Genomic DNA, 23,441 nt, shown 5'->3' with positions numbered 1-23,441 from the left:
GTGGATTTTTCTTAGATTTCTCAAGGGATTGATTCTCAGGAATGTATTTACTAAGTGAAAGAGTAAAAACACTTAATAGCTCTTGAGACACATTGCTAAACTGTTTTCCACAAAGAATGTGGCAGTTTATAAGGCCAGCCAAAACTTAGAGTGTGGCAGTTTCACCATAAATTAGATAGTAGAGGACATTAGCATTTTATTTACACTTTCTAATAAAAGGGGTAAAAGCTTCAAATTTAAAATATTTTTGCATGTACTTGATTATGGTTAAGGTTGGACATTTAAAAAGTTTATTTGTGTTTCTTTGACTGTGAACTGATTATTCAGGTCCTTTGCCCATTTATGTACTAAAGTCTTAATAGTTAGGAAAATAAACTAGGGAAATTATGTGGAAATAAATTTGTGTTCCTTTGGTAACAATTTTTTAAAAGCCTTTGGTATGTAAATAATTATATTCCTATTTTGCTGACTGATTGATTTGAAAGTTGCCATGTTGATTACAAAAAATTTCTTAGAGTGAAGCACACCTGGATTGCCTAGTGCTGTAGTCACAAATAAGGGCACACCTTCTAGATCCTTCTCCCAAGTGGCAAAGTTTTCCCACCGTCTAGTTCAAACATACCTCACTGATGGGATCTCTGGCACTACAAAGTGCAAGGGACAGGACAAAGGGGCTTGTCTAGAGAAGAGTGACCTGCATGTTGGAGGAACTCTGGAACATGTATGAGGAGTAGCGGCTGGCAGTTCTGGACTCAGGGAACGGGTCCCAGCTGAGGGGGAGGTAGCTTCTGTCTTCCTGGCGTCCCTCCAGCTGCTCCAGAGTCAGGAAGCACCTTGTTATGGGAGTTAGATTGGGAAACCTCTGAGGTCCTTTCAGTCCTGAGAACCCGAGCTTCTGAGGTTTGACACTTTTCTGCCTCAAAGTCTTTGCTGGCCTCGGTCCCTCCTCATCGCCCCATCTTAGGCTGCTGACCTCTTTGACTTCTTCAAGGACTGATTCAAATGCCATCTCCATAGTGGAATCTTCCCTAATCAACAACCCTCTCCTGCCCAGCACCACCCCCCACCCCCAAACTGTTAGAGCACCTGTCACTGGCTGAATTTCTTCTATGTTTCTCCGTCACTAGACTCCGAGGGCAGGGCTGGGGCTTATTCATTTCCTTGTCCTCACTGTGCACCTGAGAGGGACTCCGCTTAGGAAGCCTTTGTTGAGTTGAATGACCCCCCTCCCCAGGGGAAGCTTAGCAGTTAGAAGAACTGCCATAGTAATTAGGAGGCATCCTAGTACAATGTCGGCTTCATCACTTACTAGCTGTACCTCAGTTTCCCCATGGAGCTGTTGTGAATTAAATGGACCTCTTGGAGAAAGTCATTTCACATTTGTTTTGTAATCACTGAGAAGCAAGTACTCTCAGAGTCTATATTTCAGACACAAAGACATAACAGATGGTCTCTGGGCTTGGGGAGGATCTCAGTGGTACACAGCAGGGTAGAATGTGATAAGGTTCCTGGGAGAGGTGGGAACCAACTGCTAGGGGGCTCTGAGTAGGGAGAAGGAACACGTGGGTAAGTCTGGGGGGCTTCCCAAAGGAATCAACATCTGAGCTGAGCCTTGACAAGTGGCTGGAATTTCAACAGGTGGAAATGGTGCAAAAGGGCATTCTGGCAGAGGGAATGGCATGAGCATAGGGTGGGTAAAATATGGGAAGCATTTGGGGGCTGGCCAGGAGCCCTACTTGGCTGGCACTCCAGGACTTTGGGGCTGGAAGGAGTGACAGGAAATATGGCTGAAAAAGACAGTGGTGAGAGATGAATGCAAGAGAGAGCCAGGAGGTTTTAGGGCCTGGATGGGCCCTGGTCAGAGCTGTGAGTGAAGGAGAGGACTGTGTGGAGAAAGGACTGGGTTGTCTGGGCATCAGATGGTCAGTCCTGCAGGAGGGCAGGGGTGGCAGTGGGGATGGAGTGGAGGGGGACTGAGGAGAACACCCCTGGGTGGGACTGCCAGGGCCTGATGAGAGGAAAGGCCAAGGAGAAGAGATTGATGAGATCCCTGTATCCTGATGAGGCCACAGACTTAGCTGTACTTTATTATCTCATGAAAGTCACTGGCATCACTTCTGCACCTAATGCACCACCTTTCTGGGTAGATGGGTAGCTCTTCTCTGGAAACAACCTCTTCCAGGGTGGGGTGGGGGGAGACTTAGTCTAAATCACCCCGGCACCCAACTAGGGGACCCGTGATCAGTAGAGCTTCAGGACTCTGGTTGCTGAGGAGAGGATGAGGAGGAAGGGGAGCATGGGTGTTATTTCCTCAGAAAGGCCTTCTCTGGCCTCTCTGTTAGATTTGAATCAGGTCCCCTGATTTTACCTTCTCATTGCTCCTTGCATTTTCCCTTCCTGACACTTATCACAGTTTTAATTTACATATTTGTGTGATACTTGATTGGTGCCTGTCTCTTCTACTGGATTGTAAAACCCAGCACTTAGAACAGTGTCTGGTATCTAGTTGGCACTCAGAAATATTTGTAGAGCTTTAAAAACATAAAACAGATCAGTAGTTGCTGGGACCTGGGATTGGAGCTGGGATTGACTGCAAATGGGCACAAGGAGTATTTCCATAGATTCGAAAACTGGATTGTGGTGATGGCTGTGCAACTGTTTACATTTAATGAAAATCATCGCGAAATTACAGTGAGTGAACTTTTTTTTTTTTTTTCCTTTTTGCGGTACGCGGGCTTCTCATTGTTGTGGCCTCTCCCGTTGCGGAGCACAGCCTCCGGGCGCGCAGGCTCAGCGGCCATGGCTCACGGGCCTAGCCGCTTCGCGTCATTGTGGGATCTTCCCGGATCGGGGCACGAACCCGTGTGCCCTGCATCAGCAGACGGACTCTCAACCACTGCGCCACCAGGGAAGCCCCACAGTGAGTGAATTTTAAAGTATATGAGTTACACCTCAATAAAGCTGTTAAAAAATAAAAATAAATATTTGTGGAACGAGTAAATGATCTTTCTCCCTCCTTGAGGCTGTAAACTCCGTAAGAGAAACAAAATCCCCCAAATCTAGAAGAATGACTGGCATCTAGCAGGCGCGGAACAAACATCCCATCTGAACAGTGAATCTATGAATGAATGAGGAGAGGAAGGACTCTTACCGGAGATCACTGACTGCAGCTTCCGGGTCGCTGCTCCGCACGTCGCCGCGAGACTAGCCCAGCGATTGGCCAGCGGAGCCGGGGTGTCCAGGACCGGGACCAGGAGCGTGCTCGGAGAATCCCCTAGGCGAGCCCGTGGGGGCGGGGGCTTCCAGGGGGCGGGGCTTCCAGGGGCGGGCTCCCGGCACGGGCTGCGCGGCTGCGCAGTACTGCCGCCGCTGTCGCCGTGGTGAGAGGATTGGAAACGATGGCTGGGCCCGCGTGGATATCTAAGGTGAGCGCCTGGCAGGCCGGCTTGTGACTGGCGGGCGGGCCGCGCGCCTGCCCCCGCCCAGCACGCGGCCCCCGACGGGGAGGCGGCGGCGCGCGGCCGCCTGCGGACAGTTAGGAAGCCTTTCCTGACCGCCTGTGCGCCTCGCTCCGTGGCCCGCGTGCGGTGTGTAGGCAGCCTCGTTCTCGGAAGGCAGCGCCTGGGGCGGGGATGGCATCAAGGTCAAGGCAGGGGGCGCAGGTACTGCTCCGGGCAGCATCCCGGTTCCACCGCCGGCATCTGCCCCGGCCGGAGCCCAGGCCGCGCGCGGAGCCCGGGAAGGTCACCGGAGCCGCCATCCCGGCGGCTTCCGAGGCTGCGGCCCTGCAGCCTGCTGACCGCGCGGAGAGTCTTCTCCAGCACAGCCCAGGCCTCCCCCAGGTGTCTGCTCCGGCCCGGGCCGGGTAACCTCCAAGGTGAGGGAATCCCGAAGTCACTTTCCTGCCAGACTTTTTCTCTCTTAGAGCTCTTCCCAATCTGATCGTGTAGCTATTTCCCCTTAAAAGGACACAGGGTACCTTGCACCTTGGAACTGCTATCTGAACACTGGGAGACTGGGAGAGGGAGACCAGCAACGCCTTTCTTTCACCTTTTATTTGTGAGAATCCTGCGTTCTCACCTTGACAGCTCGGATGCCTGCCGCAGCTGGATAGGGTTTCTAACCATCTCTGCAATTCTTTGGTTCCTCAGTGGAACTAACTGTGCTTGAAAACGTAATTGCTCAAGATCACACAGAAAGTCCGTGTCAGAACTGGAAGAGGAACCCAGATGTCTCGGGATTCCCAGTTCCAAGTCCCATTCTGCCTACTCTGTGGCCAAGGTCACACAACGAATTATAGGCAGAGGGAAAAATGGGCCTTCAGGTCTCCTGTTGCTCTTAAATAATGATCCCCTAGAAACCTACCATAAGCAATTTAATTTTTTCCTATAAAATTTGATACTGTATTTCTCCTTTGTTTTAAGTTTAAATCAAGGTCCACATGTACTGTTACTTAGTGAAAAGCAGTCTACACTGGAGTTTAGGAGTCTTAGGTTTAAATATTGGCAGTACCATTGATAGGCTGTGTGACCCTGAGCAAATTACTTAACATCTCTGAGCCTTAATAAAACATCTGTAACATATTTATACCTGCTTCACAGAGTTGTTTGAGGATTGAAAAAAATAATGTGAGAGTACCTAATACATGCAGAAGGAACACAAAAACCTGAAGCTTTCCTAGCTGTCAATATACTTATCTTACAGTCTTCAAGCAGACAATTGGGCATCAGTAGCTAGGTTTTATTTAGTAACTGGGTTCTGCTTTGTTACCCTCTTCAGACCTGGATTTATGTATGATGGTAATTTATTTTACATTGGCTCCTGAAGGTAAAGCAAATTCTGTGTCATTGTCTAAACAGAAGTCAATCCTTTAATCACTGAGCTTACACTTAACATCCCATCATCTTTGGTAGGTACATGAAGCTTCAGAATGAGGGACTAAATAAAACAGCTAGTAAATTTGTTTTGCCTTTAGCGTGGTCTACAAGAAAAAAGCCACATAGTAGGAATTCAGAAAGTGTCAGAGGATGAGGTTCTCCTCTGACATGGAATGGACTCCCCGTGTGACCTTTGGCAGTCATTTGACCTCTGTGGGCCAGTTTCTCCCTTTAGGGACTGGGATAGACAGTGTCTCAGAAGCTGATGTCCCAGAATTATGAGAAAGCTGAGCTGGATGTGAGTTTCAATCAGAACAAGTCCTCTATTAGCGTTCCATTTAAGGTTTTATTTGAAAAAAAGAGTTCGGCAGCTTAAATTTATTTTTTTCTAAAAAAGCTTTATTTAGAAAAAATAGTGAGTTTCTAAAGACCTTTCTGGCTCTAAAATACTATAATTATAATGAGGCAGTTCCCCCATCAGGAAGCTTTTATTGAGTGAGTACCTGCCATACATTCTACACTGTATTTATATGTTTTTAAGTTGGAGGATGAAGGTAAAAAAGGAAATGAGGTGCTATGGATGAAGATGGCCCAGAAAGTCAGAAGTTCAGTCCATATTCTGTGAGCCTGGCCTTAGTCTCCTTATCTGAAAAGGGCTACTAATACAATCTCTCCAGGTTTTATTAAAATAAAATGATGTAGTATATGTACAAGCATACTATAAAGTAGAAGTCAGCCTGTGCTTTAAAAAATCTTGTCTTAAAAGTTCCAGGTCAGGGCTCCCCTGGTGGTGCAGTGGTTGAGAGTCCGCCTGCCGATGCAGGGGACACGGGTTTGTGCCCCGGTCTGGGAGGATCCCACATGCCGCGGAGAGGCTGGGCCCGTGAGCCATGGCCGCTGGGCCTGCGTGTCCGGAGCCTGTGCTCCGCAACGGGAGAGACCACAACAGTGAGAGGACCGCGTACCGGGAAAAAAAAAAAAAAAAAAAAGTTTAAAAGTTCCGGGTCATTCTAATGATTTAGATGCAATACTCCCTTATTCTAAGATCAGGAGAGATGACAGAGATGAAGAAGACTGGTTGTTAGAGGAAATCATTGCAAGTATTAAAGCTACTTGCTGGAGTGAGAACTCATCAGATAGAGAGATGCTTGAGGCTGGCCTCAGTTTTTCCAAAAGTATTCTGAGCACCTACTGTGAGCTAGGCACTCTTCTAGGTACTGGAGATAGAACAGTGAACAAAACATGAAAATCTTTGCCTCATGGATTTACATTTTAAATCAGTTATTTTGGTTGGGTCTTTTATCACAAAGACATGGGCCGTTTTTAAATTTTTATTGGAATGTAGTTGATTTACAGTGTTGTGTTAGTTTCAGGTGTACAGCAAAGTGAATCAGTTATACATATACATATAGCCCCCCCTTTTTGTTTTAGATTCTTTTCCCATGTAGGCCATTACAGAGTATTGAGTAGGGTTCCCTGTGCTATACAGCAGGTTCTTATTAGTTATCTATTTTATATTTAGTAGTGTATATATGTCAGTCCCAATCTCGACATGGGCCTGTTTTTTTTTTAATTAATTAATTAATTTATTTTGGCTGCACCAGGTCCTAGTTGCAGCACACGGGATCTTCATTGGGGCATGCGGACTTCTTAGTTGCGGCATGCAGACTCTTAGTTGCGGCCTGCATGCGGGATCTAGTTCCTGACCAGGGATCGAACCCAGGCCCCTTGCATTGGGAGCACGGAGTCTTACTCACTGGACCACCAGGGAAGTCCTGACATGGGCCTGTTTTGAGTGAATGTTTTTTCTCTCTTTCTGGGGGGTGGGGAGAAGGACTCATGCAAATTTTATAACATAGCCTTTAAATGGTCTCCCTTCCAATAGCCCATTTGCTGGTGGATGAATCATGTCCTAGGATTAAGTTTTTGGCCAGTGGTTTTGGCATAGCGTATTCTTTTGGGTCTCACCCTGTCTTTTATTGTCAGTCCAGAGGGATGACTGTAGATGCCAGGTTAGAGGATACAATTCGTTCACAGCTCCTTGGCTGTTGGTTGGTGTCTCTTTAGTGGATGCTGATATTACAGCAAAGGTTCAGGACTTACAAGAACTGTCCCCCAAAAGGAAGACTAAGGATATAACAAATGTATCTTTGCTCATGTATCTAGCATGAAAAAAGTTAACATTAAAAATTTTTAATGAATTATTATTTATTTATTAAATAATTTTATTTATTTTTGGTTGCATTGGGTCTTCATTGCTGCGTGTGGGCTTTCTCTAGTTGCGGTGAGCAGGGGCTACTCTTAGTTGCAGTGCGCGGGGCTTCTCATTCCGGTGGGCTTCTTTTGTTGCAGAGCATGGGCTCTAGGTGTGTGGGCTTCAGTAGTTGTGGCAAGCAGGCTCTAGAGCTCAGGCTCAGTAGTTGTGGTGCATGGGCTTAGTTGCTCTGCGGCATGTGGGATCTTTCTGGACCAGGGATCGAACCCGTGTCCCCTGCATTGGCAGGTGGATTCTTATCCACTGCACCACCAGGGAAGTCACTAAAACTTTTAATGAATTTTAATACTTTGGGTTTATGTACCCAATTTCTTTGATTATATTCTGTTTATTATAATGTAATATGACTTTGTACCAGTTTTCAAGGGCTGAATTATTAAAGTTCAAAATAACCTTTAAAAATTTATATTTCTGGTGTGTCATAGTGTTAAGTGGAAAAATAAATGTACCGGTGGTAACGTCTTGGGGTAGTGGGATTAGTAGGTCACATTTCTTTTCTTTTTTTGTATCTTTCCCCTCTCCCAGCAATTAACAATAATGACCATGTCACTTATATTATCAGAAGAAGTAGATAATTTATTTAAAATCTTCACTCTCTATGACACAGGTGTCAAAATAGTATTAAATAAACTTTGTTAGATTTTTATTATACAGTGTAATTTCTTAATATTCATGGGAGAAGAATAGGCATAATGTATGATTGGAGGAGCCCTGAACTAAGAGTCAGGAGACCCAGATTGTGGTCTCTTTGTGGTCACTCTGTGACCTTAGGCAAATCCCTACTAGTTGGACCCACTGTTTCCACTGTATAATGAGTGAGTTGGGCTCTGGGATTTATAAGAACCCTGCTGGCTCTTAAAATTAGTGATAGTTTTCTTAGAGTGTGTGTTACCCCCAAATTGACCCAGTGGTCAAGAATGTTGACATTAAACCATCCAGATCATCTGAGAAAAATCCAGTGTTTGAGCTAAGAAAGTAGAGTTTCATTCTAGCTTCAATGTCTTTTGACAACTTTTCATAAAATTGACTTTAAAAGGACATATATCGTACTTACATTCTCAAAGCAAAGGTAAACTGAATATTTCAGTTTTCAAATCCGAAAGAGCTTGCTATATTGAGCTAATACGTGAGAAAAATAATCCTCGGAAATTCCTGAATATATCTGTGCAAAGTTGCAGCATTATCAGCTGTCAGAGGTGGTTCCATCTCTACCTTTTAACTATATGTGGTTTAATTCTGTATGTAACATTTCTTTGTTGATATTAAATGTAGGTCTCTCGGCTGCTGGGGGCACTCCACAACCAAAAACAGGTGACCAGAGGTTTTGCTGGTGGTGTGAGTATAATTACGTCTTTTATTTTTTCCTTTTAGAAGTTTCTCAAGAAAGATGCTTAGACACATTATATAGCATTTAATCTTCACTTATTTAAAATTAGGGAAAATTGGCCGTACTTATACTGTATATTTAAATTATTGGTGAACATGCATAAATCTATTAGGTCACTTGCACATTAAAAAAATTGTATTATAGCTGGTGCTGTAAGCCTATCACATTAATATCTTGAAGGAGGCTTGTTAAAAATAGTTATAAAATAGAATATAAAAAAAGATATTATCTAAAGATAGCTACTACCCTTGAGCCTGTTACTTTATTTCACAATCTCATTTGGATAAGACAGTTTTTTCCAAACTAGTACAGGTTGAGACAAAATTGTTGAGAAGCTTCAAAACCTGCTTTGCATTTTTATTTTGTGAGCTTCCCTGAAAACAGTAGATTGATCACCAATTAGGAATGCCTCAAACATCTATAAGCCCTGTAGGCTTATATGTATCAATACTTTGCTTACATAGTCTTCATAGACTCTTGTGTTAGCGGATCATCTATTTCTCATTAAATCTGCTGCTTTTAGAATTCCCAGCATTAGAGTTCTGTGCTTTAAAAGCTGATACCACATTTTTAGAGCATTCTAAGACTGTGGGTCAGTGACTTCCTGTATGTTTTTATTTTACCTCCTTCTTACAGAATCTGATTTGGATTTCATAATTCCTATACTCCCGTATAACATTTTACCCTGTGAGGGATTTGTAAGACCATAGTATATCTTTTTTCATTTACTTTCTGAACTGTGGAAGTAAAGTAGTTTTTTCTGGTGGCCTGATAACGTTTGTTATTACATGTTGGGAGAACAGGAAGAAGAAGCCAAAGGGGTTCTTTTGGCTCTGCTTTTGCTGCAAAAGATGCAGAATGAGGCTTGCGCTTTAGTTAAGCTAGCATTTAGTTAGCTAGCATTTCAAACGCATTCTGAAAGCTAATGAGATGATCATTGCTCTCTGCTATTATTTAATTTTCAGGCTGTCCATTAAAAAATATATATTGGCCTGGTGGGGAAGGGGTTATATTTGAAAGAAATAAGAGAAACTAATTTTTAAAAAAGATTTCTTCAGTTGTACAGAAAAATTCAGAAATAATTAGTCCACCTAATTTGGGAGCATCACTGGAAGGTAAAAGACCAGGGAAATGTAAATCAGTGATTTTTTTAAAATGTAGCACAGGCAACTGGCACTGAAAAAGGCCAGGGACCGTTGTCTGAACCAAACTTCTCGGTCGGGGAAATACCCAAATAATGACATATATAGTTTCCAAATGGTAATCCTCATTTAAATCCTCTCATCATTCCCCTTTACACATTTTTTTTCTGTGTTTGAAATGCTGGCTATATTTTGTTTGAAGCCTTTGAACTAAATCGTTGATTTTACATTATAAATACACTTGCCATTCTAAGTGTAATTCAGACGTTACAGGTATGATCACATACCCTATTCTTGTTGGTTCCAAATAAACTTTGCTGAGCTTATTTGGATTACTTTTGTCATTAGGAGCCAATTTTAGAAAGGAAATCAGGAAAATGGAGACCCTCTCTTGATGTGAAGTCTGATTTTCTTTTTTTGTTGTTTTTGTATTTGTTTTGTTTTTTTGCGGTATGCGGGCCTCTCACTGTTGTGGCCTCTCCCGTTGCGGAGCACAGGCTCCAGACGCGCAGGCTCAGCGGCCATGGCTCACGGGCCCAGCCGCTCCGCGGCATGTGGGATCTTCCCAGACCGGGGCACGAACCCGAGTTTCCTGCATCGGCAGGCGGACTCTCAACCACTGTGCCACCAGGAAAGCCCAAAAGTCTGATTTTCTGAGTGCCGAAGCAGACCTCAGTGATACTCTGGAAGTGTCTGAGAGTGTTTTGTAAGACTGAACGAGTTGCATGAGAAACTGAACTTTCTAGGCTCCCGGTGGAGAGGAAAGCCCTTGCCTCCCTGGGAAGCCCTCTAAATTTTAGTGAGAGAATATTGTTGAAATGTTTTGCTCTCCTTGGTTTTACAGACTTGAATTAATTGGTCTCTTTGTAGTTTGTCTGAAACGAAACATCAATTGGGAAGTTTACCGGGTAGTTTATTTTTGTTTTATCTGGAGAGCATAACTTAAGTTCTTTCTAAAACCTCTGGGCTCAGCTAGGGAGTAGAGTTGTGGGGTCTCTTGACTCTTGGCTCCACTTTGATAAGCCGTTGGAAGGTAGGTCTGTTTTCTTAAAGGCATTTCTTATGAGTTAAGAAAACCCATAAACTGGATTTCTTTGTCAATGATGTTCCTTTTTAAACCTTCAAAATTCAATTCTGACTGTCTTCTTTGATGATTTCTTATATTCAGGTTAAGACGGTAACTTTAATTCCAGGAGATGGAATTGGCCCAGAAATTTCAGCTGCAGTTATGAAGATTTTTGATGCTGCCAAAGTAAGTGGGCTTAAAAACTACTTTTGATAATAATTTGTAGAAAAGTTTTCTTAGCCAGTTGGAGACCGTGAACTCTTAGGATGAATTGTTCACATTTGTATGAAGTTGGTGAGGTCTGTTAAATTTCACAGATTCTGACTTTAAGAGTGTTGTTTGCTGCCGTCATTGTCAATAGTTTAAGCTACTGCATTGGCATCAGTTATATATAAAGTAATCCAAGTAGTACTGTAATTTTTGTGGACTTTTGAACACTGCCTGGGTTTAAAGTCTTTAAGCCCCTCCAAGTCACCTGTCTGTCTCATTTTTCCTTCCTGCCAAAAAAAAGAGAATAGAATTGATATTTCAGAAAACTATATAGGGCATTTTGAAAGATTCTTTTTTTTTTTTTCCTGGTGTGGAAATATCAAGTATGAGGTATTATTATCCAACAGCCTAGCCTTCAATGCAGGTAGATATTTAAAAATCTAGAGAATTTAGGAAACTTGGACTTTGTTTGACTTGATGCTTTATTCTTGCTATTTATAGCTGCTAGGCGAAATAATGTGTAAGGTTAAATCAGGGTTGTTATGATACCAACAGCTATAAGTCAAGGAATTCAATTTATTTATACTAAACATAAATTGTTTTTCTATATGAGTTTTTAATTAAAACTCCTACAGAGGAAATGATGCTTATACAATAGCATTCCCCAAGGGAACTGAAATATGATCACTCTCAGCTGTAAGCTCCGTGTGACCAAGGAGCACAAGTCTTGCTCTGTGTTCCTATTCCTAGTGCGTGCCCAGTTGGCTGTCAGATGTGTGTGTACACATTGAAGGGTGTGGGTGAAAAGAAAGAATAACGCTCGTTTATTCCTTAAAACTTCTTTCGTAGGTTATATAATATGTCTTTTATTTTCTTAACAGCTTTATTGAGATTTAATTCATATATTGTTCAATTCATCATGTAAAGCATACAGTTCGTTCATGGAGTTGTGCAACCATCACCATAGTCTAATTTTAGAACATTTTCATCACCCAGAAAGAAACCCCATACTCATCAGCAGTCACTCCCCATCACCCTTATCTCTCCCACCCTGCCGCCCTCCCATCACCAGCCCTAGGCGACCACTAATCTACTTTCTCTCCCTGTAGATTTGCCTATTCTGGACATTTCATATAAATAGAGTCTTAAAATTACATGGTTTTTGTGTGATGAATTGGGAGATTGGGATTGACATATATATACTAATATGTATAAAATAGATAACTAATAAAAACCTGCTGTATAAAAAAATAAATAAAATAAAATTCAAACCTTCAAAAAAATTACATGGTTTTTGTGATTGGCCCTTGGCATAATATTTTCAAGATTCATCCATGTATCAGTACTATGTAATATTTCTGTGAATCATATTTCTCTGTTCCTTATGATATTATAATTATAGCCACGTTAACAGTGATTGTGAAAAAAAGAAGTAGGTAAGTGGCAGCTAGGAGTGATGACTGGACAAGGGTAATGTGGAGAATCCATCTGGGCATGCTAGAGAATGACGTCTCTTCTTGCATGCCAGGAACTTTCCGGGCCTTTATTGTATGTGTTTTCACCAGTTGCATCCAAAGTGAGGAAGTTTGTTATAACTGTAGTGTGAATGTCAGTCACATGTAGGTCTTTCCAGTTCACTGTGCTCTGTGGTGTGGCATCTAGGCACCTATTCAGTGGGAGGAGCGGAATGTCACCGCCATTCAAGGCCCGGGAGGAAAGTGGATGATCCCTCCAGAAGCCAAAGAGTCCATGGATAAGAACAAGATGGGCTTGAAAGGTAGCACTGAAGTGAATATGATGCTTATTATTGATTTCTGCTACAGGTGTTATATTTATCTTTACCTAGATTTATCTTTTGTATAATTTTTACATTTTTATTTTAATTCATACATGCTTAAGGTCATGATTCAAAATATTAGCATGTGACAGATTGGAATTCAGCATAGGCTTTTTTTTTTTTTTTTTTTTTTTTTTGCGTTATGCGGGCCTCTCACTGTCGTGGCCTCTCCCGTTGCGGAGCACAGGCTCCGGACGCGCAGGCTCAGCGGCCATGGCTCACGGGCCCAGCTGCTCTGCGGCACGTGGGATCTTCCCGGACCGGGGCACGAACCCATGTCCCCCGCATCGGCAGGCGGACTCTCAACCACTGCGCCACCAGGGAAGCCCCAGCATAGGCTTTATATCTAGACAGATCCACTTTGAATCTCATCCCTGCTGCTTACTGGCTGGGAGGCTTGGGCAAATTTCGTACTCTTTTTTTCCCCTTTACCTTTAAATGACAGCAATGGGGACTTCCCTGGCAGTCCAGTGGTTAGGACTCAGTGCTTTCACTGCCTAGGGCCTAGACTGGATCCCTGATCAGGGAACTAAGATCCCGAAGACCGGCACAGTGCAGCCAAAAAAAAAAAAAAAAAAAAAAAATGACAGCAATAGAGTTGGTAGCTCATAGGGAGGTGGTGTCATAGGATTAGCTAATGTCAAGGACCTGATACCGTGCTTGGTCCTCAGTCAGTAGATGCTCAATGCAGATGATATTCCAGAAAGCTTCATTGAGGAAATTTCTTCCTTTATCTGAATCTGAGGGAGAGGGTAAAGTTAGAGGCAGTACATATTTTACAAGGTAGCCCAGGTGGGTCTGTAGGTGACACAGGGAGTAGGCACTGAATGTTGCTTGAGAGTGACCAGCCATGGATGGACTCATTTACGATGAAGAGAACATCAGACTCAGAAACAGAGCACCTGTCTGCCCTTTTAAATGACGCTTGTAGGGGCTTCCCTGGTGGCGCAGTGGTTGGGGGTCCGCCTGCCGATGCGGGGGACGCGGGTTCGTGCCCCGGTCCGGGAGGATCCCGCGTGCCGCGGGGCGGCTGGGCCCGTGAGCCGTGGCCGCTGGGCCTACGCATCCGGAGCCTGTGCTCCGCAACGGGAGAGGCCACGGCAGTGAGAGGCCTGTGTACCGCAAAAAAAAAAAAATGATGCTTACTCTGTTGTAAAAGTGTCCCTTGATTCATGAAGCGTGCATGTTAGATGTGTTACAAAGCTACCTCATGTCCAAAGAAAGGATCCTAAATACATCTCTGATGGAATACTGGAAAAAATAAAAATTGGAATTTCAAATACAGTCGGCCCTCCATATCCACATGTGTATCCGCGGATTCGCAATCATGTATGGAAAATATTAAAAAAAAAATTCTGGGCTGGGACATCCCAGTCCCGGTTGGTCCTCCTCGCCCGCCACCAGTGCCACCAGTCCGTGCAGCCAGCCCAGTTAGCCTGGTCTGCACTGCCCACCGGCCAGCTGGTCTCCCACCGCAACCATGGATGCCATCAAGAAGTTGCAGATGCTAAAGCTGGACAAGGAGAATGCCATCGACTGCACTGAGCAGGCTGAGGCCGACAAGAAGCAAGCTGAGGACCTCAGCAAGCAGCTGGAGGAGGTGCAGCAGGCCCTCCAGAAGAAGCTGAAAGGGACAGAGGACGAGGTGGAAAAGTATTCTGAATCAGTGAAGGATGCCCAGGAGAAACTGGAGCAGGCTGAGGAGAGAGCCACCGATGCCAGGGCAGATGTGGCCTCCCTGAACCGCTGCATTCAGCTGGTAGAGGAGGAGGTGGACCAGGCACAGGAGTGCCTGGCTACAGCCCTGCAAGAGCTGGAGGAGGCTGACAAGGCAGCCGATGAGAGTGAGAGAGGAATGAAGGTCATGGAAAACTGAGCTATGAAGGATGAGGAAAAGATGGAGATGCAGCTGAAGGAGGCCAAGCACATTGCTGAGGGTTCAGACCACAAATATGAGGTGGTGGCCAGGAAGCTAGTGATCCTGGAGGGAGAGCTGGAGCACTCAGAAGAGACAGCTGAGGCGGCTGAGAGCCGGGAGGAGGATCTTCGGACCGGGGACCAGGCTCTCAGGTCCCTGATGGCCTCAGAGGAGGAGTATTCCACCAAAGAAGATAAATATGAAGAGGAGATCAAACTGCTGGAGGAGAAGCTAAAGGAGACTGAGACCTGAGCAGAGTTTGCCAAAAGGTCAGCAAAGTTGGAGAAAACCATTGATGACCTGGAAGAGACCTTGGCCAGTGCCAAGGAGGAGAACATGGAGATTCACCAGACCCTCGACCAGACCCTGCTGGAGCTCAGCCACCTGTGAAGGCTGGCCGTGCCCCCAGCCAGGCTATAGTTGCCACTCCAACGAATAAAACTGGTGTTACCAGCAAAAAAAAAAAAAAAAAATCCACAAAGTTCCAAAAAGCAAAACTTGAATTTTTTCACCAGCAACTGTTTACATAGTGTTTATATTATATTAGGTATCATAAGTAGTCTAGAGATGATTTAGTTTACAGGAGGATGTGTGTAGGTTATATGCAAATACTATGTCATTTTATAATAAGGGGCTTGAACATCCATGGATTTTGGTATCTGCTGGGTTGCTGGGTCCTGGATCAATCCCTCCCCCCAAACCCCCATGCTGAGGGACAAGTGTCAACACTATGTACTTGTGTTTATAAAGGAAAAGAAAAGACCAGACTGTATCCTCTTGTCATCTGGGTATTCTTCTTTATTACAGGCCCTTTAAAAACCCCAATAGCTGCGGGTCACCCATCCATGAATTTATTGCTGCGTAAAACATTTGACCTTTATGCAAATGTCCGACCATGTGTCTCAATCGAAGGCTATAAAACCCCTTACAGTGATGTAAATATTGTCACCATTCGAGAGAACACAGAAGGAGAATACAGTGGAATTGAGCATGTGGTATGTTCATTTGGATACTTTTTCATTCTTAGTTGGGTTGCTTTCTGTGCACTTGGGACCTTTGTTCAAATTCCCAGTTGAAAATATTTCCCAAAGACAGTTCTCTTGCATTCTGTGAGGAGTTGTGGGTGTTTGTCTTGTCCTGGGTCTCTGGCTGACAGTACTCAAATGGATGCCTGGGGGTGTGGTACTTCAGGGTATGGGCTTGGGAACTTGTCCTCTTTGAATTTTGAATCCTCAACTTCATACGTAACCATCTCTGCACCTTGGTTTTCCTCATCTGTGCAATGAGGCTTATAATACCTGGCTCCTAGGACTGGAGTGAACATGAGTAACCTCACTGACATACCATATGCATGATGCTTGCCTTGGCAGCTGGTGCCAGGCAAGCCTGCCTCAGATGGTGTTGTCTGCACACTGCCGGCAGTCCGGGACCGGGTTGTTGCCATACTCTTTCAGCGAGGCAGGACTTCCTCTGTTTCAGATTGTGGATGGAGTTGTGCAGAGTATCAAGCTCATTACTGAGGGGGCGAGCAAGCGCATCGCGGAGTTTGCCTTTGAGTATGCGCGGAACAATCTCCGGAGCAACGTCACGGCCGTGCACAAAGCCAACATCATGTGAGTCCCTGTGGGCGGCGCTCCGTCCGGCTTTGTGGGCAAGGAGCAGTGACAGGGCTTTCCTTTCCTCTCTCCAGCTTGCTCATTGACTCCTGATAGCTCTGGAAAATGGCCTTGTAGCCAGTCAGAGGGCCAGGCATTTCTCTTGTGTCAGAATATCCTATTTAATGTGCTTCATGGGGTGGATGACTGGAGCAGGCTTGGAGGGAGCAAGAATTCAGGTCCCGGAAGTTTAAGGAGGGCCTGAGAACCATCGGGGAAGGAAGCCGGAGAGTCTGGATCCCCAGGTGCGGTGGGCAGTTAAGGCCACGTCTGTAAAAGGGCAATCGTTTCTGTGTTAGGAGGGAATAGCAGGAATGTTTCTGAGATGGCCCCCCGCTCAGGGGCTTAAAATATTGCTCATAGTGCTAATGCTAGCTGATGTATTACTCTAGCAGTTTGAATTTCTTCTCAGCCCTAGTGTATTAAAGGCCAACTCAGTGTATTAGGAAGCAGGTTTCCTAAGAAAAGTGTTGAGCATGTAAAATAGTAAAACCATTTAAATAATTGAATAAGTTAACCTTTTAAGGCAATTTTAATGTTTTCTTATTAATAGATATTTCATAATTCTTGCTGGATAACACTATAAAATATAGTCTTCTTTATTATGATCAAACTATATTACATTTTTTACCCTTTTGTGCTTCCAGAAGTATCCTAAAACATTGAAATTTGCATTTTACTTATTGCCAAAAAAAATAATTTTACTGTAATTGAAATCAGATATCTGGAACTTAAATTTCTTGAACTTACTTTACTTCTCTGATTTGATCTTTTTCTCTCTGCAAGTCTTTGCTTTCAACAATTTTTATTTGATTAAATACAGGCGAATGTCAGATGGGCTTTTTCTGCAAAAATGCAGGGAAGTTGCAGAAAACTGTAAAGATATTAAATTTAATGAGATGTACCTTGATACAGTATGTTTGAATGTAAGTATATATTCACACTTACCTGCTACTTTTTGTGGTGTATAGTGTGTCCGTGTGGTGCACAGTTTTTGATTGCTAAACGCACAAATGCATTTTTTGTAGATGGTCCAGGATCCGTCCCAGTTTGATGTCCTTGTTATGCCAAATTTGTATGGAGACATCCTTAGGTGAGTCTGGCTATACCTTTTAGCCTACAGTGTATTTATAAATGTCATAAAATAAATCGTGGCTTACAAATTTTAACCAAATATTATAAAATACAGCATTTATTACAAGCTACGAGTTGAATTCTGACAATTCAGGTGGTGATATCAATGGTGATATGCTGGATGGGTTATTCATTCATTTGCCAAATCAGCTCTGGGCTCTTGCTCCCTGACCATTAGTTCCCTCTTCCCATTTTACAGATATTTTATTGGTTGGTTGATTGATTGATTTTAGTGTTTTATCATGTATAGCTAGGTAGGTGGGTGTTCATTTTTATAAATTTTTTGTAACTTTTGGCATAATTTCAGACTTACAGAAAAGTTGCAAGAATGGTACAAAGAATTCCTGTGTACTCAGCACCCACGTTCACCAAATGTTAACATTTTACCAGACTTACTTTATTACTCCCTCTCTATCTCTCTCTCTCTCTCTCTCTCTTCTTCTCTCCTTTTCCCTCCCTTCATCCTCCTCCTCCTCCTTCTTTTTTCTCTCTTTGTCTCTACACACATACATGTGATGGTGGTCAAATGGTGCTTTTGGGGCTTCCCTGGTGGTGCAGTGGTTGAGAGTCCGCCTGCCGATGCAGGGGACACGGGTTCGTGCCCCGGTCCGGGAAGATCCCACATGCCGCGGAGCGGCTGGGCCCGTGAGCCATGGCCGCTGAGCCTGCGCGTCTGGAGCCTGTGCTCCGCAACGGGAGAGGTCACAGCAGTGAGAGGCCTGCGTACTGCAAAAAAAAAAAAAAAAAAAAAAAAAAAAAAAAAAAAATGGTGCTTTTGTAAGTCCATCATTCCTTCTACATGTATTAGTTGGCATTCTACTGTAAGGATAAGCTTTTCCTTCTCTCTTATTTATTTGTTTACTTATTTACCTATATCAATTTGGACTCCTGGTTTCTATTTTATTTAATGGTTATATCCATCACTATCATCTTTTATATTGATGCATATGTTGTGCAGACTTGGCCAGTGGGAGTCCCTTTGAGGTCTGTGTCCTTTTGACACAGCCCATCATTTGCTTTCTGGCACAATAAGGTGCTTCAGGCTCATCCTATATTTTCCTAACTGTAGTCCTGGAATCAGCCATTTCTCTAAGTAGCCCAGGTTCTTTTTAGTGGAGAATGGTATTTAAAGATGAAAGTCTGGGTGCTAGGTGAGACGTTTTATTTTTCAAAATATCCTTTGAAATGCTTTTCTGCCCCCAGTGACCTGTGTGCAGGACTGATTGGAGGTCTTGGTGTGACACCAAGTGGCAACATTGGAGCCAATGGAGTTGCAATCTTTGAGTCGGTAAGGACCCTGGTGACACCTGAAGCAGAATTCAAGTTAGAATGACATGAGAACCCAGGAGGGCTTATCTGCATAAATATATTTTAACTCTTGAGTTTTTCCAATTGTCAGAAAAAAATGAAGCTTGGTTTATTCATTCGTTTTCCTCTTATTTCTTTTTTATCCTTATTATTTATTATGTATCCTTCCTCAGTTAAAATATTTTACTGAAAGTTGGACTGGATAAGATTGTTAGTCCATATTTTTGCACTTAAAAAAGAATTACTTTAGCTCTTTATTTTTCTGAGCTTTTATTTCTAAGACATGTGTCTGAGCAGCTATTTGGTAGCTATTTTTCATCGGTGAGGAAAGCTGATTAAGAGCCCAGCTTCCCTGGAAGAGGGCTGTTTGCTCCTGTCTCCCTCCTGACTGCACTGTTTTCCCCCCTACCCGGGCAGGTTCACGGGACCGCCCCAGACATCGCGGGCAAGGACATGGCCAACCCCACGGCCCTCCTGCTCAGTGCCGTGATGATGCTGCGCCACATGGGGCTTTTTGACCACGCTGCAAAGATTGAGACAGCATGTTTTGCTACAATTAAGGATGGGAAGGTATTGGTAATCTTGCCACACTTCTGCTGGGTAAAATGCATTTCCTCCTTGGGTTTTATGTGTGTGAAGGACCGATGATGGTTCTTCTCAAGAGGGCCAAAGGATTGGATGTTGAACAGGCATTCTTAATGTGGGCTCCCTGAGTGAACTCGGGGGGTCTGCACACGTGTGTGCATTTTCTGAAGAGAGGATTAACGTATTTCATCAGGGAAGGGCTGAGAAGCACTGTAGTAGGGGCACCAGGGTGCAATGGAAAGAGCAAGTGTGTGGGCATCAGAGCAGTGCAGGCCCAGTTACCCTGTTGTTACCTGTGGGATCTTGGCCACATCCATTAATTTTTCTTGGCAGCTTTTTCCTCTTCCCAGCAAACATCTATTGCATACATGATAAGGTATGGAGAATATAATAAAATGAGGAATAAGGTATGGTCTCAGGCCTCAAGGAGCTTGGAATCTAGCAGTAGTACAGATGCAGATGTGTCTATAATATAGTGGAGCTATATGTTATACTATGTGCATCTGTGATATAAAAGTAATGTAGAAGTTTTATAGAAGTAATAATGGCTGATATTAATTGAATACTTCCGTGATTTTATATTCATTATATATCTCTCAGCAAATCTCTACTCCTATGTGACATAGATACTGTAATTAAGACCATTTTATAGATAAGGAAACCGAGGCACAGAGAGATTAAGTAAGTTTGTCCAAGGTCTCACAGCTCCTAACTGGCAAAGTTGGGGTTCACACCCAGTCTGGCTCTTACCCAACAAGCTTCACTGTTTCCATAAGCAGTTGTGACTCATAGGAGGGTTGTGATCAATTATTCTGAAAGTGGGAGGAGAACAGAGGAGGTCATGGCTTTACAAGGCTGGGCCTGAAAGGCTGATCCGTAGTCTGAGGTCTCTTCCTTTTTTTAAAAAACTAACATTTTAAAAAAGGATAAAATATACATAGTATAAAATCGACCATTTTCATAACTTTTGAGGCACACAGTCTATTGGTATTAAATATTAATACTTTTCATATTGTTGTGCGACCTTCACCACCATCCATCTCCAGACTTCTTCATTTTCCTAAACTGAGACCGTCCAATTAAACAATAATTTACCTATTTTCTGCCATTCCCCCAGCCCCTGGCAACCACCATCTACTTTCTGTCTCTATGAATTTGACTACTCTAGGTGCCTCATGTACGTGGAATCATATACTATTTGTAACGTTGTGACCGGCGTATTTCACTTAGCATAATATCTTCAAGGTTTGCTTCTTCCTTTTAAAAAATTCTATAATTTGAAATTCTTACAGCCAAAATATAAGAAACCCAAGCTTGTTTTTTAACAGCCTGATATAGTCATATTGAAGGGCATGTGATTATATATATTTTTTATTCTGATGCTGTATTTGAGAAGCTACTCATAGAGCCCAGCAGAGAGATGCCTAAATGACACATAGGCCCTTTAAATTGTTGAGGATGCGATGGGACAAGAGAATTAAATATATTGCATTCCGTTTGGGAGTAAAGAGAGCATAAGCTGGTAGAAAACAGAGAATATGGGAGGATTTCTTTCTTAAAGAGGGGAATTTAAGAGTTAAGTGATTTAAATATTTCCTTAGTATTTGTTTCTTAGCCTCCAAAAATAGGTCAAAATGTGTCTTTAAAAAAAAAAAAAAAAGGGCTTCCCTGGTGGCGCAGTGGTTGAGAGTCCACCTGCCAATGCAGGGGACACGAGTTCGTGCCCCGATCTGGGAAGATCCCACATGCCGCGGAGCCTGCGCGTCCGGAGCCTGTGCTTAACAGTGAGAGGCCTGTGTACCGGAAAAAAAAAAAATTAAAAATCCTCAAGGAATTTACGCAACCTCTTGTTTAGATTTGCTGTCATTTAAGTGTCCGTAATCAAATGCTTCCTTAGGGTCTATTGTATGGACAAAGGGAAAATTTTTGGAAAGCCTCCCTGCTTCCCTTTGTAGTGAGAGCATCTTGTTCTTCCAGAGTGTTTCTGTGTACACTATCGAATTAGCTTTTCCAAGTCCTCCTGGAGTAGGTGGATGGCGGTGGAGCGGGTCTCACTTTGAAATGAGGAACTAAATGAAAGAGTAGTCAGGTAACTCACTCAGCTGGTATCTCACTGAGAGCTTTAAATAAAAACATCCTTGCTTTGGTTTAATGTGTGGATACATTTTTTATCTTTGCTTTTTCCTTTTCTCAGAGCTTAACAAAAGATTTGGGAGGCAATGCAAAATGCTCAGACTTCACAGAAGAAATCTGTCGCCGAGTAAAAGATTTAGATTAAGGCTTCTACAGATGGTTTTGCCTCAGTCACTCCTAACGGACTCCATGTCAGCCTGTATTAGAATACCTCCCATTATGTATACCTTTATGCATTTGTTGCTTGTTTCTTGACAGAGTACATTTTTAGACCTGGCCTTTTCTTAACAAAATCTGTGCAGAGGATGCAGGTGATGTCCCTGGGCCTGCTTTCAAAGGACTTTATCCAAGTGCTTGTTTTATTTATTAAATGTCTATCTGGTACACATTTTTTGAAAACTCTTAAGTGGACTGTATCATTTGCCATTGTTAACCATTTTACGCTTCAGTTACAACGGTTTTTCTTTAACTGTAAATATCATGATACAGAATTAATACGAGAAAACAACTTTTTCAAGAAAAACAGCGATTTCCTTGGTTTATGAAAAATATAATGGAAATAAAATAGAATGTTGACATATTAGCACAAGATGATATTTGTATAAAACTAAATGGGCACAAGAGAAATTTCCTGGGAAAGTGACTATGGTATATTTCTTAGTGATATGGAAAGTAAAGACTGATTTGTGCTTTACATGAATTACTGAGTATGAATAAAGACTTCAGATCCAAGAAATATATAATAGTTTTTGTTAATAAGATATGGGTAATATATTGGGTATGAAGACACAAATGCATTGTGTGTTCAATTATTTTTATCTTGAGATGAATTGACTATTCCTGGCGAGAGCTTTTAATGAAGGAGTGGTCCTTCCTTTTCATTGGACATACATCAAGCATCGTGTGTAACGCAGCCCTTGATCCCCTGTGCAGACCCTGAGTCAGACATGGGAGCTGACCATTGTGTGCGATCACTCTTCCCCAGCATGTCTGTCTCTGTCTGGAAGTGGACCACACTCCCACTGATACTGCTAAAAGGCCTGACCATATAAAATTTGACTGCAGTTGAGGACCTTGGGGTGCTGGCTACTAACTTTATATTTCAGTGGCTACCCCTTCCCCAAAACACCAAATTACCACCCTGTGCCTCAGCACCACCAATAAAAAATGAGTTGCAGACTCAGCCTGAGATGAGTCACAAAATCGTGCCACCCTGGAGCTTGCCTTAGCTTTTGACCTTCAGGCACTTCACCATCCCTCCTCCATTCCCCATCCTTAGCATGATTTTTCTTTAATCTTCAGACACTAAGTCACTATTTTCATGAACCCTTTGGTCCCACACCAAAGGCAACTCATGTCCTTGGCCCTTGTGTAACACTGTAAACCTGTGGCTTTGCATTGTGTACCCTGGTCACAAGGGGATTTCTTAACAACAACAAATACCCCTGTCTGGGTCCTTTTTTAGGCTGGTAACCAGACTTACAACCTTATATGTATTTTACTTTGTTTAAACTGCTGCTTCTGTTTTATTGAATTGTGCTAATTATCAGTGATCCTTGGGTTTACACTAATAAAGAATTCCCAAACGAATTGAGGTGTATGCTTTCTCTACCGATTCCCCATTTAGATGCCTTAGGTCATTTTGGCTCAGTTTGCTACTAAGAATGGCTGCTTCAAGTATTCAGAGTAGGCAGGGTGAGGGGACACAGGTTCAGTCTCTGATTGAGGAACCTAAGATTCCACAAGCTGTATGGCTCAGCCAAAACAAACAAACAAAAAACAGAGTGGGCAGGGTGGCATGGTGGTGACAGACTAGCACCCAATTGACTGCTTTCACTAGAATGCTCCACTTGACCTCCTCCCACACCTTTGCTTATTCCAGGGCACTAGAGGTCATTGGTATACCTATTGCAC

At 43.2% G+C, this 23,441-nt stretch overlaps 2 protein-coding genes and 1 pseudogene across 3 annotated transcripts in view; 2 read left to right on the top strand and 1 right to left on the bottom strand.

Moving 5' to 3' along the window:
* Positions 1–3,352: 3,352 nt before the first annotated feature.
* Positions 3,353–23,117, top strand: IDH3A (isocitrate dehydrogenase (NAD(+)) 3 catalytic subunit alpha). Its single transcript, XM_082619658.1, has 11 exons — positions 3,353–3,425; positions 8,425–8,487; positions 10,850–10,933; positions 12,620–12,734; positions 15,520–15,707; positions 16,192–16,325; positions 17,191–17,293; positions 17,396–17,460; positions 18,705–18,789; positions 19,227–19,379; positions 21,589–23,117. Exons 1-11 carry the CDS (start codon positions 3,399–3,401, stop codon positions 21,670–21,672), a joined length of 1,101 nt encoding a protein of 366 aa, XP_082475784.1. The 5' UTR covers positions 3,353–3,398; the 3' UTR covers positions 21,673–23,117.
* Positions 13,525–23,441, bottom strand: part of ACSBG1 (acyl-CoA synthetase bubblegum family member 1) — a gene marked incomplete at both ends in the record, with an annotated part of 58,926 nt that continues 49,009 nt past the window's right edge. Inside the window, one exon of the mRNA XM_082619657.1 lies at positions 13,525–13,534. Coding sequence (XP_082475783.1) covers positions 13,525–13,534 — 10 coding nt within the window. The remainder of the gene's footprint in view (positions 13,535–23,441) is intronic.
* LOC309803448 lies at positions 14,016–15,180 on the top strand (annotated as a pseudogene). Its single transcript has one exon. The product of its transcript is annotated as an uncharacterized misc_RNA (transcript).

This window comes from Mesoplodon mirus (assembly GCF_964341445.2).
Source record: "Mesoplodon mirus genome assembly, chromosome: 4".
Lineage (NCBI taxonomy): Eukaryota > Metazoa > Chordata > Mammalia > Artiodactyla > Ziphiidae > Mesoplodon > Mesoplodon mirus.
The sequence above is the reverse complement of the archived record's forward strand: the minus strand, read 5'-3'. Positions and strand labels throughout refer to the sequence as shown.

Bases quoted from the DNA above. Each gene is read 5' to 3' on its own strand.
- IDH3A (XM_082619658.1), top strand. From the start codon at position 3,399: ATGGCTGGGCCCGCGTGGATATCTAAG. The intron at 10,934-12,619 runs GTAAGTGGGCTT...TGTGGCATCTAG, and splicing joins AGATTTTTGATGCTGCCAAA to GCACCTATTCAGTGGGAGGA. The intron at 17,461-18,704 runs GTGAGTCTGGCT...TTCTGCCCCCAG, and splicing joins TTGTATGGAGACATCCTTAG to TGACCTGTGTGCAGGACTGA.